The 13,364-nt window shown below is 44.7% G+C and overlaps 1 protein-coding gene and 1 long non-coding RNA gene across 2 annotated transcripts; one reads left to right on the plus strand and one right to left on the minus strand.

Annotated features, from left to right (window-relative positions):
* Positions 1-70: 70 nt before the first annotated feature.
* On the plus strand, positions 71-10,796 carry LOC142453057 (uncharacterized). The gene is made up of 3 exons (XR_012785360.1): positions 71-552; positions 1,612-1,741; positions 4,410-10,796. It is a non-coding gene; the product is annotated as an uncharacterized LOC142453057 (long non-coding RNA).
* On the minus strand, positions 1,537-11,895 carry MYCBP (MYC binding protein). The gene is made up of 5 exons (XM_075554178.1): positions 11,817-11,895; positions 11,543-11,615; positions 6,504-6,552; positions 6,161-6,290; positions 1,537-4,844 (listed from the first exon to the last, which is right to left on the minus strand). The coding sequence occupies exons 1-5, from the start codon at positions 11,829-11,831 to the stop codon at positions 4,800-4,802; spliced, it is 312 nt and encodes a 103-aa protein (XP_075410293.1). The 5' UTR covers positions 11,832-11,895; the 3' UTR covers positions 1,537-4,799.
* Positions 11,896-13,364: the final 1,469 nt, after the last annotated feature.

Raw genomic sequence — 13,364 nt, forward strand, 5'->3', positions numbered from 1 at the left:
GCCACTCGGGGGCAGCAGGGTAGGTGGCGCCCCGTCACGTGCTCGCAATCACCTGACTGGAAGCGGTGGAGGGGGAGGAGGAGTCACGAGGAGCGTGGCCCGGACCCGCCGCGCCTCTAGGCTGTGGCTCGGGGCCGCGGCCTCGGCCCCAGCCTGCATCTCCCGGCCTAGCTGGCCTCGCTCTGCGCCCCTCGCGGCCCCTGCCCTCTACCGGGCTCCGGAGGTTATCGCGGGGGTGGGGAGTTGCTTTCTGGGGACTTTGGGATCTACTGATAGTGCTCGTGCCAACGTACTTGCCCGACCAATGATGCTAACGATGCCCTGGGTACCACGGGACTCAAAACTGGAATGGACTCTGGACCCTTCCCGCCTTCAAAGGTTAATAGAGCTCGTACCTCTGCGTTAAGTAGCCCGGGTAACGAGATAAAACCGGGACTGTTGCGCCATGCTCGGAGTCGGCATTGTGTACGGAGAAGCTAGCGCCTGTGCCCGGCCTTCCAGATGGAAGGTTATGGTTGGGATATGCGAAGGTGAGGAGTGAGCTAGACAGAGGTAAGCATCCACCAAGGTAGGTGACGTTATGTATGAAGTTCAACTGGATACTGTGTCGACCCCGATGCTCATTTGATGATCAAATAGCTGGTTGTGCATACTGCTTCCTCTTCAAACTCAGTAGGACTCACCTTCCCACCTAGTTCAAGTCCATTTCTCCAGTTGTTCTATCTGCTTTTGGGTCACAGACCCAAGGAATTAATGAAAGCAAACCATAGCTTGTCACTAAATAGGAAGCTAGAGGAATTTCCCCTCTGGACTCTAGAAATTTAAATCTTGACAAGAGACCCTCCTTTTTAAATGCTATCCTACACTTAAAAAATAAAAAAGTTAAGGGTGGGGGGGCGGGAAATCCTGGTCTTCCAAGAAGACTGGCTTCTTGGCTATGAAAGAAAAGCATTGAAAATGATGAGGGCAAAGAATGTACAGATGTGCTTTATACAATTGATGTATATATGGATTGTGATAAGAATTGTATGAGTCCCTAATAAAATGGTTTTTTTTAAAGAAAAGCATTTTTCATAGATTTGGAACTAAATTATGCTTCAGAGTGGAAGTTAAAGGTAGTGCACACCTTTACCAAAAAAACGTCACTGCCATCCTGACTCATAAGGACCCTACAGAGCAGACCAGAACTGCCTCTGTGGGTTTCTGAGGCTGTAAATCCTTAGGTCAGCAGAAAGCTTCATCTTTCTCCTGAGGAGCAGCTGGCCAATTTGAACCTCCTACCTAGTGGTTAGCAGCCTAGCATGTAACCCGCTGTGCCACCAGGGTTCCTTGGCACACCTGTAAAGGGGACCCAGTCCAACCTCTCATCTAAATTAAGAATCCACTCTACAATAATATCTGGCTGATAAGACGGGCAGGATATGCTTAAATGATTCCAAAGAAGGAAAGCGCAGTCATACTTTCCAATGGTGATAATGGTTTGTTGAAGCTTTTTCAACCCAAAAAGCATATTCCCTGGAGCTGATTGATAATCAGGAGCAGTCCATCTTATTCTTGCAGCCCTTCAAGTAGTAGATTGCAGGCTTCATCATCCAAGTTGTCTCTCCCAAGGTACAAGTCCTCTGGATGCTTCCATCAGTGCTATGCAGCATCACTTTCTGCGATGAAGTGTTCTCTGTCGGTGACACTCAGTCTGGTAGCCAATAACCAGTGTGAAGGCACTACTTGAAAAGTTGCTCATGTGAGTGAGAAACTGAGTATTTCTTTTTATTTCATTGTAATGTGGGTGTGCTGTTCATTCTACCACAATTTTATTTTCAAAGCCCCTTTTTCTTATTGGCCACTCTCTACATGCACTTGTCAGCATCTATCAAGTGTCTGGCACATGCAATACAATACGGCCCAATGCAAAATGACTTTTTCGTACCTAGGCAATTATTTAATGATTTCAAAAGACCTATTGTATTGTTGGTTGGTTGGCTTGAAGTAGCTAAAACTGGTTCATATGGTAATCACTAGAACTTCTCAGCAATTCTAGTGCCAAAACTTGTATAACTGCTTTTTTGAACCAAAATATAAGGGTTTTATATTTCATTTGGTTTAGGCTCGAAAGTATTTCTTCTGTAAGTTGTTAATCATTTTAAAGCTTGTTTCAATATCTTCTATCAACAAGCCTGTCCAACTTTGTGGCACTTACAGATTTGACATTACGATCTATTGAATCGATCCTTTGTCTTTTACAGTTGGCAAAACACACTGCCATTGCACCAATTCTGACTCATACTGGCCTTATCATAGGGCTTCTGGGGCTAAATCTTAATGGGAGCAGCCAGCCTCATCTTTCTCCGAGTGACTGGTGGGTTTGAACCACTTGACCTCACAGCAGCCAAACACTTAACCCACAGCACCAGTCAGGGCTCTTTTCTTTGGAACGTCATAACTTTATAAGGTAGGCAAGATATGAAATCTACAATTTACATATAAGCTGAAACAGCGGGAACTGATTTGGTAAATCCTTTTACTCCTCCATTAGGCATTCTCAAGTCTACTGTCTTCATCCAAATCCTTGGCAGAAATGTTGACAAGGACCCTCCAGAGGTTAAGGACTGACCCTGGATTCTTAAAAAGCACTCCCAGGGACATCAGTTTAAGCAGGTCCAAAGGAAAAAACCACTTCCATCAAGTTGATTGCAATTCATAACCCAAATCCATCGCACCTTTTGAGTCCATGCAAACTCATAGGGACCCTATAGGACAGAAAAGAACTACCCCATAGGGTTTCCAAGATTACAAATCTTGATGGAAGCAGACTGCTACATCTTTCTCCCATGGCCCAGCTGGTGGAGTCAAACTGACCTTTAGGTTGGCAGCCAAGCAACTTTATACAGTGTGACACCACAGCTCCTTTAAGCAGGTCTATTCTGCCTATTGTTGCCATTCGGTTAAAAAGATGAGTAAAAAAAAAAATCTCATTCACTACCATCATGCCATTCCTATGGGAGGCAATCAAAGGAGACTTGCCTGGCAGAAATCATTTCTACTTGTCTGTATCCAAAAAGAGAGTGCCCTCCCAATTGCTTAAAGTCAGGTCTCCCAAAACTCCCAGAGGGCCTCACACATTGGTCTTGTGCTTCTGAGGCCATCTTATTCCACACTGGGAAAATTCCGATTTTAATTCCATTTTCCATTCAAGGGACTTTCTGAAACTCTTACACATGCTTTATAACTTCAAGTCATTCATCTCACACTCACCACTTAGCCCACTGCTGTCAATGTAAGAGGCATTCAAGTTGGTAAGAAACACATTGATTCAAGTTAATGTTCCTCCACCAGTATCTACCAGACCCGGCCACACTCCTGGCAACGTGACTTAATGAAATGCCCTTAATGTTGGTTTGGTCAGTTTTCACCAGATACGGAGGCTTTTGCTAGTTAAACCAGCTTCCTTTGGATTTATTGTTTCCTATTAATGTGGTTTGACCAAAAATTAAGACAGATTCTCTAACAATAGGGGCAAAATACATGAAATAGGGCTGCCACTAAACTATGTCACTCGGTGAAGAAAAAGACAAGTGATCGATAAAACTAGCTCTGGCTGTAGGTCTTCCCAAAGAAAGAGAACTAACAATCAAGTACATAGTGCTTTACCATTTACAACTCTCTCACATACATTCTCAGTGGCCCTCACAACAGCCCTGTGAGGTAGGCAACACAAACGTTCTTCTACAACAGATGAGGAAGCTGACTCTCCAGAGACTGTAACCGAAATGAGTCAATCAGTCAATGGTCTGTCTTAATATCCGTCTTTGGCCTAAAAGTCCAGCACCCAGCATCTGCCTCCCTCACACTCGCCTTAGCTATTTCAAAGGGACAGTGAAGATATAATGAATTCAAGGCTAGAAAAATACTTTCAGGGGAAAAAAGCACTAAATAATTATACCCACAAACTAATCTCCCACGATACATGGCTCGTTCCTCTTCTCATTCCAATTTAGGCATGAACCCAGAATTTTCCATTGCCTCTGTTCTGTGCTTACTACTTTCCCAAGAGTAAAGGAACAGTGTGAACCTGTTTAAAGTTAGCTAAATTGCCATCTGGGTAACTGCTGTTAGAGCAAATTGAGAAATAATTAACACAGGCCAGTGTGCAAGTGGGACCACTGAAACACGAGTAAAGCTAGGCAACATTATCAGACAGGACATGATTGCATAGAAAGGGAACGTGTGTCAGAATTGAGACTGCCTCACACAGTTTTCTAAGGCAAAGTGGTAGCAAGGAAGAGTTACTTGTTCTTCCTTACATAAACAAGAGCAAAGGGTTCATGGGAACCTGTGCAAAAGCGTCTAATTAGATCACCCAGATCTCTCTCTTTCTTTCTCTCTCTCTCTCTCTCTTTCTCTCTCTCCAGCTACCTACAGGGAATATACACAACAGTGCCATCTTCATTTTGAAGAACTGTACTGGTGCTCATGTCCTGCATTAAACCAAGAACTAGCTCCATGCTAAGCTTGCTTGGCTAAAATGTAACCAGGACCACCATTCCTAATCAGAACGACAGAATGTCATTTAAGGTAATGAAAACTATTTAAATGGCTGCCTTCAGAATGTTTTTCAGAATTCTCCCAAGGAAAGACTGAGTGTTTATTGATGACTCTGAGTATGTGGTTGTAACAAAGTGTGATAAGTGAATTTAACATATTAAAAGTTTTATAGCATCTGTTCAGAAAAGATATATACTATACAAACTATTCAAGTCATACAAAACCATTGTTCAGTGTCTTTTCAAATGAGAAGGATCCTATTCAGCACGCTTCTCCTCCTGAGGTGGTTCATACTGAGTAAGCTACGGGGCAAAGATAGAGGAGTTTAGGTAAATTTTATTCTAAACTGAGTAAAAAGCAATAGTGAAAAATGCAAAACAAAATGAGTTAATTATTCAGTTTAATTACAGAACCATTAAGTTTGTTAATGGCAACTTTTATATCCCCAATAGAAAGCTCTTTTCAAATAAAACTGTTAACATTCCTGGTAAACTAAGAATACATGCCACTTGTTGACTGTACTGTTCAAATACATGCTATGCAATAATCCATCTTCCCAAAGATTAAAAAATGCAGCTTATACTAAAGAACTTCCTTCCTCTCCACCAAAAGTTTACTGAGATTTCCCGTTACAAGTAGAGAAAATGAATTATGTGGCGCATTTTAACCTAGCCGGTCAAGAAGAGTAAACTAATGATGCCCTTGACTGTAAAAGGTGCCAACGAGTTAACTGACAATTATTCACATGAATCCTGAAAAGTCTGAAACACTGGGTTTTCTCACAAGCTAACCTAGAGTCCCCTGAGAAAACAGTAGGCTAAGAGAAGATGTGGCTTCTGCCAACTAGCTGTGGGGTCTAAGCAGCTTTTTTGGCTTCTTCCTTTCCTCGTCTGTGTGCCTAATTCGTTTATCTCACAAAGTGGAGATAAAATGTCTTGTGAAACTTCATTATGTGATGATGAAGATGATGGCAAAACTTCCAAAATTTGAAATAATCTGAAGATTACAAAACTCCTCATGGGAATTTGAAGAAAACACACATGGCCACTAGAGAACACTAAATGCCAACAGTTTATATAGTGACGTCACTCTAGGACCACTACATATGAAGGGGCCTGGAAAAGTGCATAGAAAAACAGATGGCATTTGCCCACAAATTTTTTGAAGCCTCCTAGTTTAACTACAGTCTATACTGTACAGCTCTTTAAGAAGAGCAATTCACAAACCACTGTTCCTCTATCTACCTAGTTAAATCAAGTGCTCAGGATTTGAGGACAATCATGTTCTTATAGCAACATTAACTAATAGTCACGTCATTTTATTGATACAAGTCCCCAAAAATCTCTTTCTTGACCACACTTTGCTCCTCCAACCACAGTAGGTCTTGGGGCTTTCTAAATGAAGCCCAAGTTCAATCTTAGAAGTAATTCAGGCTTTTACCCTCCTACCTCCTCTAGTGTCCATTTTGGTGAGGTTTTGGTCATACAAGGGGGCTTTAAAATGCTTGTGGAAAAGTGATAGTAAAAGGTAACGGACTTCTTCCGTGAACTTTCTGAAGCCCCTGCATATAATCGTTAAAAGGTAAGATGATTTGTAACAGGAATGCTTTAAAGTTTACCTTTGCTTTCAATTTTTTATTTTCTTCTACAATAGCTTCATATTTCTCTTTCATTTCTGCCAATTCTAGGCGAAGTAGCTCTATTTCTGGATTTTCTGGGGTTGCAGCTCCTAAGTGATGCTTTAAAAAACTAATACCAATGTTAAGGATTTTTTTCTTAAAGTGCATTAAGACTAATTAAATAGCCGACAGCAGCAATGTATCCCAAAATGATCATTCAAAAATTTAAAGACACTTTTTCAGTAAGCATTTCTTATTGAAGTGTATTTCACATATTAGCTATGTGAGAAAAGTAGAATATCAAAAGGCTTTTTATGTCTGATTTCAAAGATGGAAAGGATACTCCAAAGCACTATTAGGTTTCTCTGGTTCTTCATATAAGGCTACCAACACTGTGAATCAAAAAGCAAAGAAGCAACAATTAAAGTCTTAAGTACATTAGACTCTGGAATCAAGTGTCTACTATGTGCCAAACCGGTTGCTAGGTCCTAGTCATACAGTATTGAACAAGTTCCTGCACCTAACAGATTTTCAGACTAAAAACAAGTATCTCTGGTGTCATAGTGGTTACGTGTGAGCCTGCTAACCTCAAGGTAAGCAGTTCAAAACCACTAGCTGTTCCCCAAGAGAAACACAAGGATTTCTACTCCCGGGAAGAGTTAGTCTTGGAAACCAACAAGGGCAGTTAGTTCTGCCCTGCCCTACAGGGTCACTATCCACTTGATTCGAGGCACACAAAAAAAGTTCTAAGCCACCATATCAAATAATGGAGTTATGGGAGCACATTGAAATAAGTTTTCCGCCTACAGGTGGTTAGGGGAGGATTCCTAGGAAAAGGTGAAGAAAGACTTCAGGCTTAGATGATAAAATTGAGATAAAATGGGGAGGCCTGGGGGCAAGAGAACCACCCACAGAGGAACTGAAAATGCAAGTGAGGCTGGATTGTTGTGGCATTGTGTGTCAGGAAGGGAAGCTGCAGAGGTGGTCACAGACCAGACGGTGGATGGTTGTGCTAATTTGGTTGGGCTTTGAGCCTCAGAAGAGCAGGGCCATAGCAGGATCACTCTTGACTGCACTGAGAGTGATGGACTGACTGGAGTGTGACAGGAAATCTAGGCAGGAAGTGTAGTTAAGAGGCTGATGTGGTAATCCAAGTAAAAAAATGTGTGGTGACCTGCACTGGACAGTGATAGAAACGAGGTGGGTGGATTTGAGAGAAAATTAGGTGAGGACCAATAGGTCTGTGGTAATGGGAAATTTGTGAAGTCAGAAATCTTCATGAGCCAAGTTTCATATTAACATGCTAAATAACCATTAATACACACCTTTTTACCAGTATTCAATATGCTCAATCAACATTACAATATATACTTTAGTGATTTTATAACTAATATGCATGTCGGCACTGCCTTGCTCATGTTCTATGAAATTCCTACTAGAATTTGGGCCTCAAGTAAAAATTCCTCTAATACAGCAGTTCTCAACCTGTGGGTCCGAGAATCCTTTGGGGGTCCAAAGACCCTTTCACAAGGGTCACCTAAGACCATCTGAAAACACATAAATATTTCACAATATATAACTACATATTATTTTTTGATTAATCACTATGCTTTAATTATGCTTAATTATGTTCAATTTGTAACAATGAAAATACATCCTGCATCAGATATTTACATTACGACTCATTAACAGTAGCAAAATTACAGTTATGAAGGAGCAACAAAAATAATTTTATGGCTGGGGTCACCACACATGAGGAAAAGTATTAAAGGGTCACGGCATTAGGAAGGTGAAGAACCACTTCTCTTAATACAAGGATTGGCCTTTTGTGAGTCAATGGAATCCTTCGAAAACTCCCCAAAAAAGCAAGAAAACTAGCCACAGGCACAAAATGTGTACACATCTAGACCCCAAGCTAACATGTATTGTGAGCCAACTTCCAACTTTCCCCTTTGCTTGTTTTCTTAACTTACCAAAGTTTAGATAGTATGCAAGAAGGGGGATCAAATGGACAGCTACGTTTAATAATTTCACAACTGAGTTTGGGAGAGTTACTCTTTATCTAAATACACTTACAATATTATTTTGTTAACAGTTGACATAGTTATACCACTCATACCTTCTCTTCCCCTCCTTTCAGCATCTGACAGTTGTAACCAGTAAACCAGTTGATTCCAACTCATGTGATGCAGGGTAGAACCTGTTCCATAGGGTTTTGACGGCTGTGCCTTTTGGAAGCATTATTACCAGGCCTTTTATCCCTGGCACACTGGATGGCTTCACAGCACCAGCAGCTCAGTGACAGTCAAGTGATTAGCTACTCCACCTAGGGACTCCCGACAGTCAACATCCTATCCAAGCCACTGCTTTAGAGTTGATGCTGACTCATCAATGCTATAGGACTGCTCCATAGGGTTTCCAAGGCTGGCAGTTTTTACAAAGCAGGCTCCCACATCTTTCCTGTGAGTCTAATAGGTTTGAACCAATGAGCTTGCAGTTAGTAGCAAGCACTGAACCACTGCACCACCAGGGTTTACCCACAGCCATTACGTCAAGCCTGACTCATAATTCTGTTGGGCAAAATAGACTGGCTCCTTACGGTTTCCAAGACTAAATCTTTATGGGAGCAGATAGCCTGTTCCTCCAGCTGGTGGGTTTGAACTTCTAGCCTAGCTGTTAGCAACCCAGTGCTTAGCCCACCATCTCCCGTGTTCTCTTAGTTCCTGTTATTTTTCCTATAAATTCTATCAGCAGGTCTGTTTTCCCTTTAATTCCTACTCTCTATTGATTTCTAACTTTGTAAGACAGAGATATTAATAGTTTGGCCCTTTACTCCACATCTTCCTCCACTCCATTTCTTCAAGTCTAAATTTCTGCAAGGTTGATAAGTACATAAGATACTTTAAATGTTAAGAAGCCCTGGTGAGGAAACAGTTGAACATTCAGCTATAATCAAAAGGTTGGCAGTTTAAACCCACCCAGCGGCTTTGCGGGAGAAACACCCAATCTGCTTCCATACGATTACAGCAGGAGAGAAAAAAACCCTGCAGGCAGTTCTGCTATCAAACGGGGTCCCTGTGGTCCGAAAAGACTCGATGGCTCCATGTAAAGCTGTGCTCTTCTGTAGCTGAACTGTGCTTGCTTTGTCAGACCAGGAGAACGCTATACACGATCATGTTGTCCCTTTTGCCTGAGCAGCCAGGATATCTAAGGATGCTCAGAATACCACTTCTCCCATGATTTAGCACCATCTATCTTCAACCATCCTATCTTACATTGTACTAATGTTAAAAGAAGTTTCAAATCCTCTTGGAAACAAACAGGATAAAATTAAGTTATACTGTATAAAATTCCAGTATTTGAAGTTGAGAACTTGATTTGAAGTAGTCCCATCATCACCAGATGTTGTCTAACAGAGCCCTGGGGGCACTGCTGGTCAGTGTTGGACTATCAGCCCCTGGAGAGAAGGGTTAGGGCTCTCTGGCTGCTTCTGTAAATATTTGCACAGCCTTGGAAACCCTAGTCACTATGAGTTGGGACTCAACTTGGCAGTGGATTTAAGTTGTCTGAAATTATTTAGGAGACTGGAAATCTAGGGAAGTTGGGTTACGTTCCAGTGGATGTATGTACAAAGGACTGAAACCTCTGGTAGTTTCTTGAGAGACTGGACTAAAATTCTTATGTGGCTACTAAGCTGCAAACCTGTGCTGTAACCTTCCCATAGCTGTGACCATCCTGAAATCTCACACATAACCTCGATGACCTTCCACTTCCTGAAGCTCACATAAAATGGTACACACATTCCACCCAGTATGACTTACACCTTTACCTTATCATTTTATTCATAACCACTAGCTGTGTATCATGTCTCTCCCAACTAGAATATAAGCTCCTAAACAGGATTCCCTTATATCCACCCACACACCAGGTCACTGAGTCAAATTCTGTCTGGGGACATCTAACACCACCTTGGGACCTAAAAAAAAGACACTTCAATAAAACAGCTAAGTAAGTGAAAGAAATGTGTGGATATTTTGAAGAGTAAAGTATTGACAACATTCCAAGCATTTGTGACATTCCCAGGGACAACAGAAAATAGTCCTTTAAGAGTTGCCCTTTAATGTTTACTGAAATGTATTGGCAAAGAGACTGGGAAACTTAGCAAAGTGAACCCAAACTAGGTAGCAGTTCAGAATTTCTAACCCATGCATGGTAATTAAAACCGTGTTTTCTGCTAAGACTCAATTAAAATGTTTTGGAACTGTTGATGGCAACACATGGACAAGCGTGCTTAATACAACTGAATGATGGATTGTAAAATTTGTAAGAGCCCCTCAATAAAATGATTAATAAAGCATTCTATTTTTTTTAAACCCTAAGAATTAGCCTTCTCCCAGAAATGTCCCCCACGCCAAAAAAAATTAAAGGCAGATACCAAATCACTTATAAGATACTTCCTATTCTCACCTGGGCCCAGGTCGTCCTCCCTGCCAGCTCCACTCGGTGCCCTTGGAAATCCCAGCCAGTAGGTGGACATTTAGCTGTTATTCACATCACTGCTAATAGTTATGGCCATGAAAAGTTAGAGGTTCCAGTCCACTTAGGGTACACAGCTCTGCCCCTACACCCACCCACCCCCACCAGAGGAGTCAGACTGGACTCTAGCAATTAGCTTAATGGCGTCAACTGGGCCCGCCCTGTCTCCTGGAATGCTCCTGTCTCTAGCACCTTCCTCACCCACTTAAGTCCTGTACCCCTGTGGGAGGAGATAACAATGTAGCAGCAAGCTTCCGTTTTAAATGCAGAAAACAGTAGCACCGTTCTGACGTGCCCTCTTAACTCTGAACTGCAGACATTTAGACCTTGCACAAAGGCAGAATGGGCAGAGAAAGATCCGGACACTGAAAACGCAGCACCCAAACGGGCTCTAGGAATCGCCCGCCATGGGGATTTTAGGAGCAGCTACTCTAGAGTCCACGTCAAGCCGGCCAGTTTTCCCACTGGCCTTTTAGTTCGCGGGGGGAAGGAGGGGAGATGATTCCCCACGAGCTGCGGATGCCCGGCAAAAAAAGGTGAGGCAGGAGGTAAGCGCATCTCCAGGTCGTTTACAGTCACGCCCGCGGCGGTGCTGGAGGCGAAGCTGCGGAAGTTGGCGACTTTGCAACAGCTGTACGAGTTTCACTCCCTCCCCGGAGAGGTGGGCCCGGGAGCAAGCTCCCCGCGCCGGGGCAGCAGCCGGCGGGCGCGGAACGCTGGGGCCCACCTCGCTGGACCCCGGCTGGGTCCCACCTGCTCTTGCTCCTCCACGCCACGACCCGCCGGGGGCTGGGCGGTGACAAGCACGCTGAGGGCACGCCGAGCCCTCTCCTAGCACATGCTCACCCTTGGTCAGCGTGTCCAGCACCCCCGACTTCTCCAAGTACCTCCGGAACTGCTCGCGCTTCGAGTCGGCGGCCTGAGGAGACACGGCGGCGGGTCAGTGGTCGAAGCCCGGCGGGACCGGGGCAGGAAGAAGGCGCTGGAAGTCCGGCAACCCCGCCTCCGCCTCGCTACCTCAGGGACCCCCAAAACCGGCGCGCGCGTCCCCACTCCACCCGCAGCCGACTACCGGCTGGCTACCGCCCTCACGCCCCCAGCCACGCCGCGTCCCCCTCACTTTGTAATGGGCCATAGTGACAGCGGCGGCGGCGTAGCTGGCGCCCCAGACCAGCGGCTGGCGGGCTCTGGCCGGTACTGCGCCTGCGCGAAGGGGCGCGTGCGCCTGCGCGCTTGCAAAACTCCGGAGGGGATCGTCGGGGTGTGGCCTGTTTTCATGGCGACCAGGACGCTCTGAATTCCCGTGGAGGGTTCCGTGCAGGGAGGTTGCGAGTGCCCGCCCCGCCGCCTGTCAGAGCAGCACCTCTTCCTCTTCCGGTCCGCGCAGCTAGTCCGTTGCTGAGCAAGTGACAAGGTTCTGTTGACTGCGGACCTGTGTCCAGGTGGGGCCAGAGGTGGGCGTGGCGTCGGCGGGGCGGGGCGGGGCGGTGCCTGCGGAGGTCGGGCCCTTGACTGCGGGGACCGGTTATTGCTGGGACGCGGAGGCGGACGCGGGAGTGGGGCGTCTCTCCCTACGGGCCCCTTAGTAACCTGTGGGCCGGACAGTTGCCGAGCGACCCTTGGATTTGGGTTGGCTTGAGGACAGCGTTTAGGATCGCATTCTCTGACTTCTCGTTGACCTTCTCCCCGTGCTGTTGCTAACTAGATGTGCGACTCCGGAGGGGGGAGTATGCTAATATGCTAGTATGCTAATAACAACGAGCACTTGGAGTGCTTATTGTGTGGAGGGTTCGCGAAAACGAAGTTTATTCCCTTAAGGAGATGGAATGTCACCGTGGCTGCAACAATGTTTTCAACTATAACAATTGTGAGGCTGGCGCAGGACCGGCTAGGTTTCCGTTGTACACAGGGTTCTTCGCACCACCATCAACAAGGTGTCAAGCACCGGGCTGACTACGTGTGTATTTCAGTCTTCCAAATTACCCAGGAAGAAAAACAGTATTCATCAAGTGACAAAATTAGGTGATTTGTAAAGATGCCAAGCCGAACAACCTGACCCCAAAGCTCCCATTTAAATACAATGCTGTAGGTATGCTGGTAAAAATTTTAAACCACCAATCTTTTTGTTTAGGATTTTTATTTACTAGATAACAGAATTATGTTTATTTGCCAGACACATCAGGCACCAATCGATAAGGACACTCGAGTCGCAGAGGCAAACAATTTACCCAGTGCCCAGAAATAAAAGATGGTAACTCAAAGGAGCAATATTTTGATCAAGAGCAATTTCCAAGAACAAAAAAATCGTATCATTGTAAATGTGGGTCAGTGCAGAGTGGAGACTCAAAGCCCATCCGTAGGCAACTGGACACCCCCTTAACTGAAGGGTTGTGGGGAGGAGATGAGCCAGTCAGGGTGCAGGGTAGCAACGATGAAACATATAACTTTCCTCTAGTTCTTAAATGCTTCCTCTCCCTCCCCCCCCCCCACTATCATCATCCCAATTCTACCTTACAAATCTGGCTAGACCACAGGATGTACATTGGTACAGATAGCAACCGGAAACACAGGGAGTCCAGGAGAGATTACTCCTTCAGGACCAGTGGTGAGAGTGGCAATGCCTGGAGGGTGGAGGGAATGTGGGGTAGAAAGGGGGAACCGATTACGA

The sequence above is a fragment of the Tenrec ecaudatus genome, chromosome 1 (assembly GCF_050624435.1).
Source record: "Tenrec ecaudatus isolate mTenEca1 chromosome 1, mTenEca1.hap1, whole genome shotgun sequence".
NCBI lineage: Eukaryota > Metazoa > Chordata > Mammalia > Afrosoricida > Tenrecidae > Tenrec > Tenrec ecaudatus.

Coding starts and splice junctions, on each gene's coding strand:
- MYCBP (XM_075554178.1), bottom strand. Junction 6,291..6,503: donor AAACCTAATAGTGCTTTGGA/GTATCCTTTCCA, acceptor CATTGGTATTAG/TTTTTTAAAGCATCACTTAG. Junction 4,845..6,160: donor ATAAAAAATTGAAAGCAAAG/GTAAACTTTAAA, acceptor TTTGCCCCGTAG/CTTACTCAGTATGAACCACC.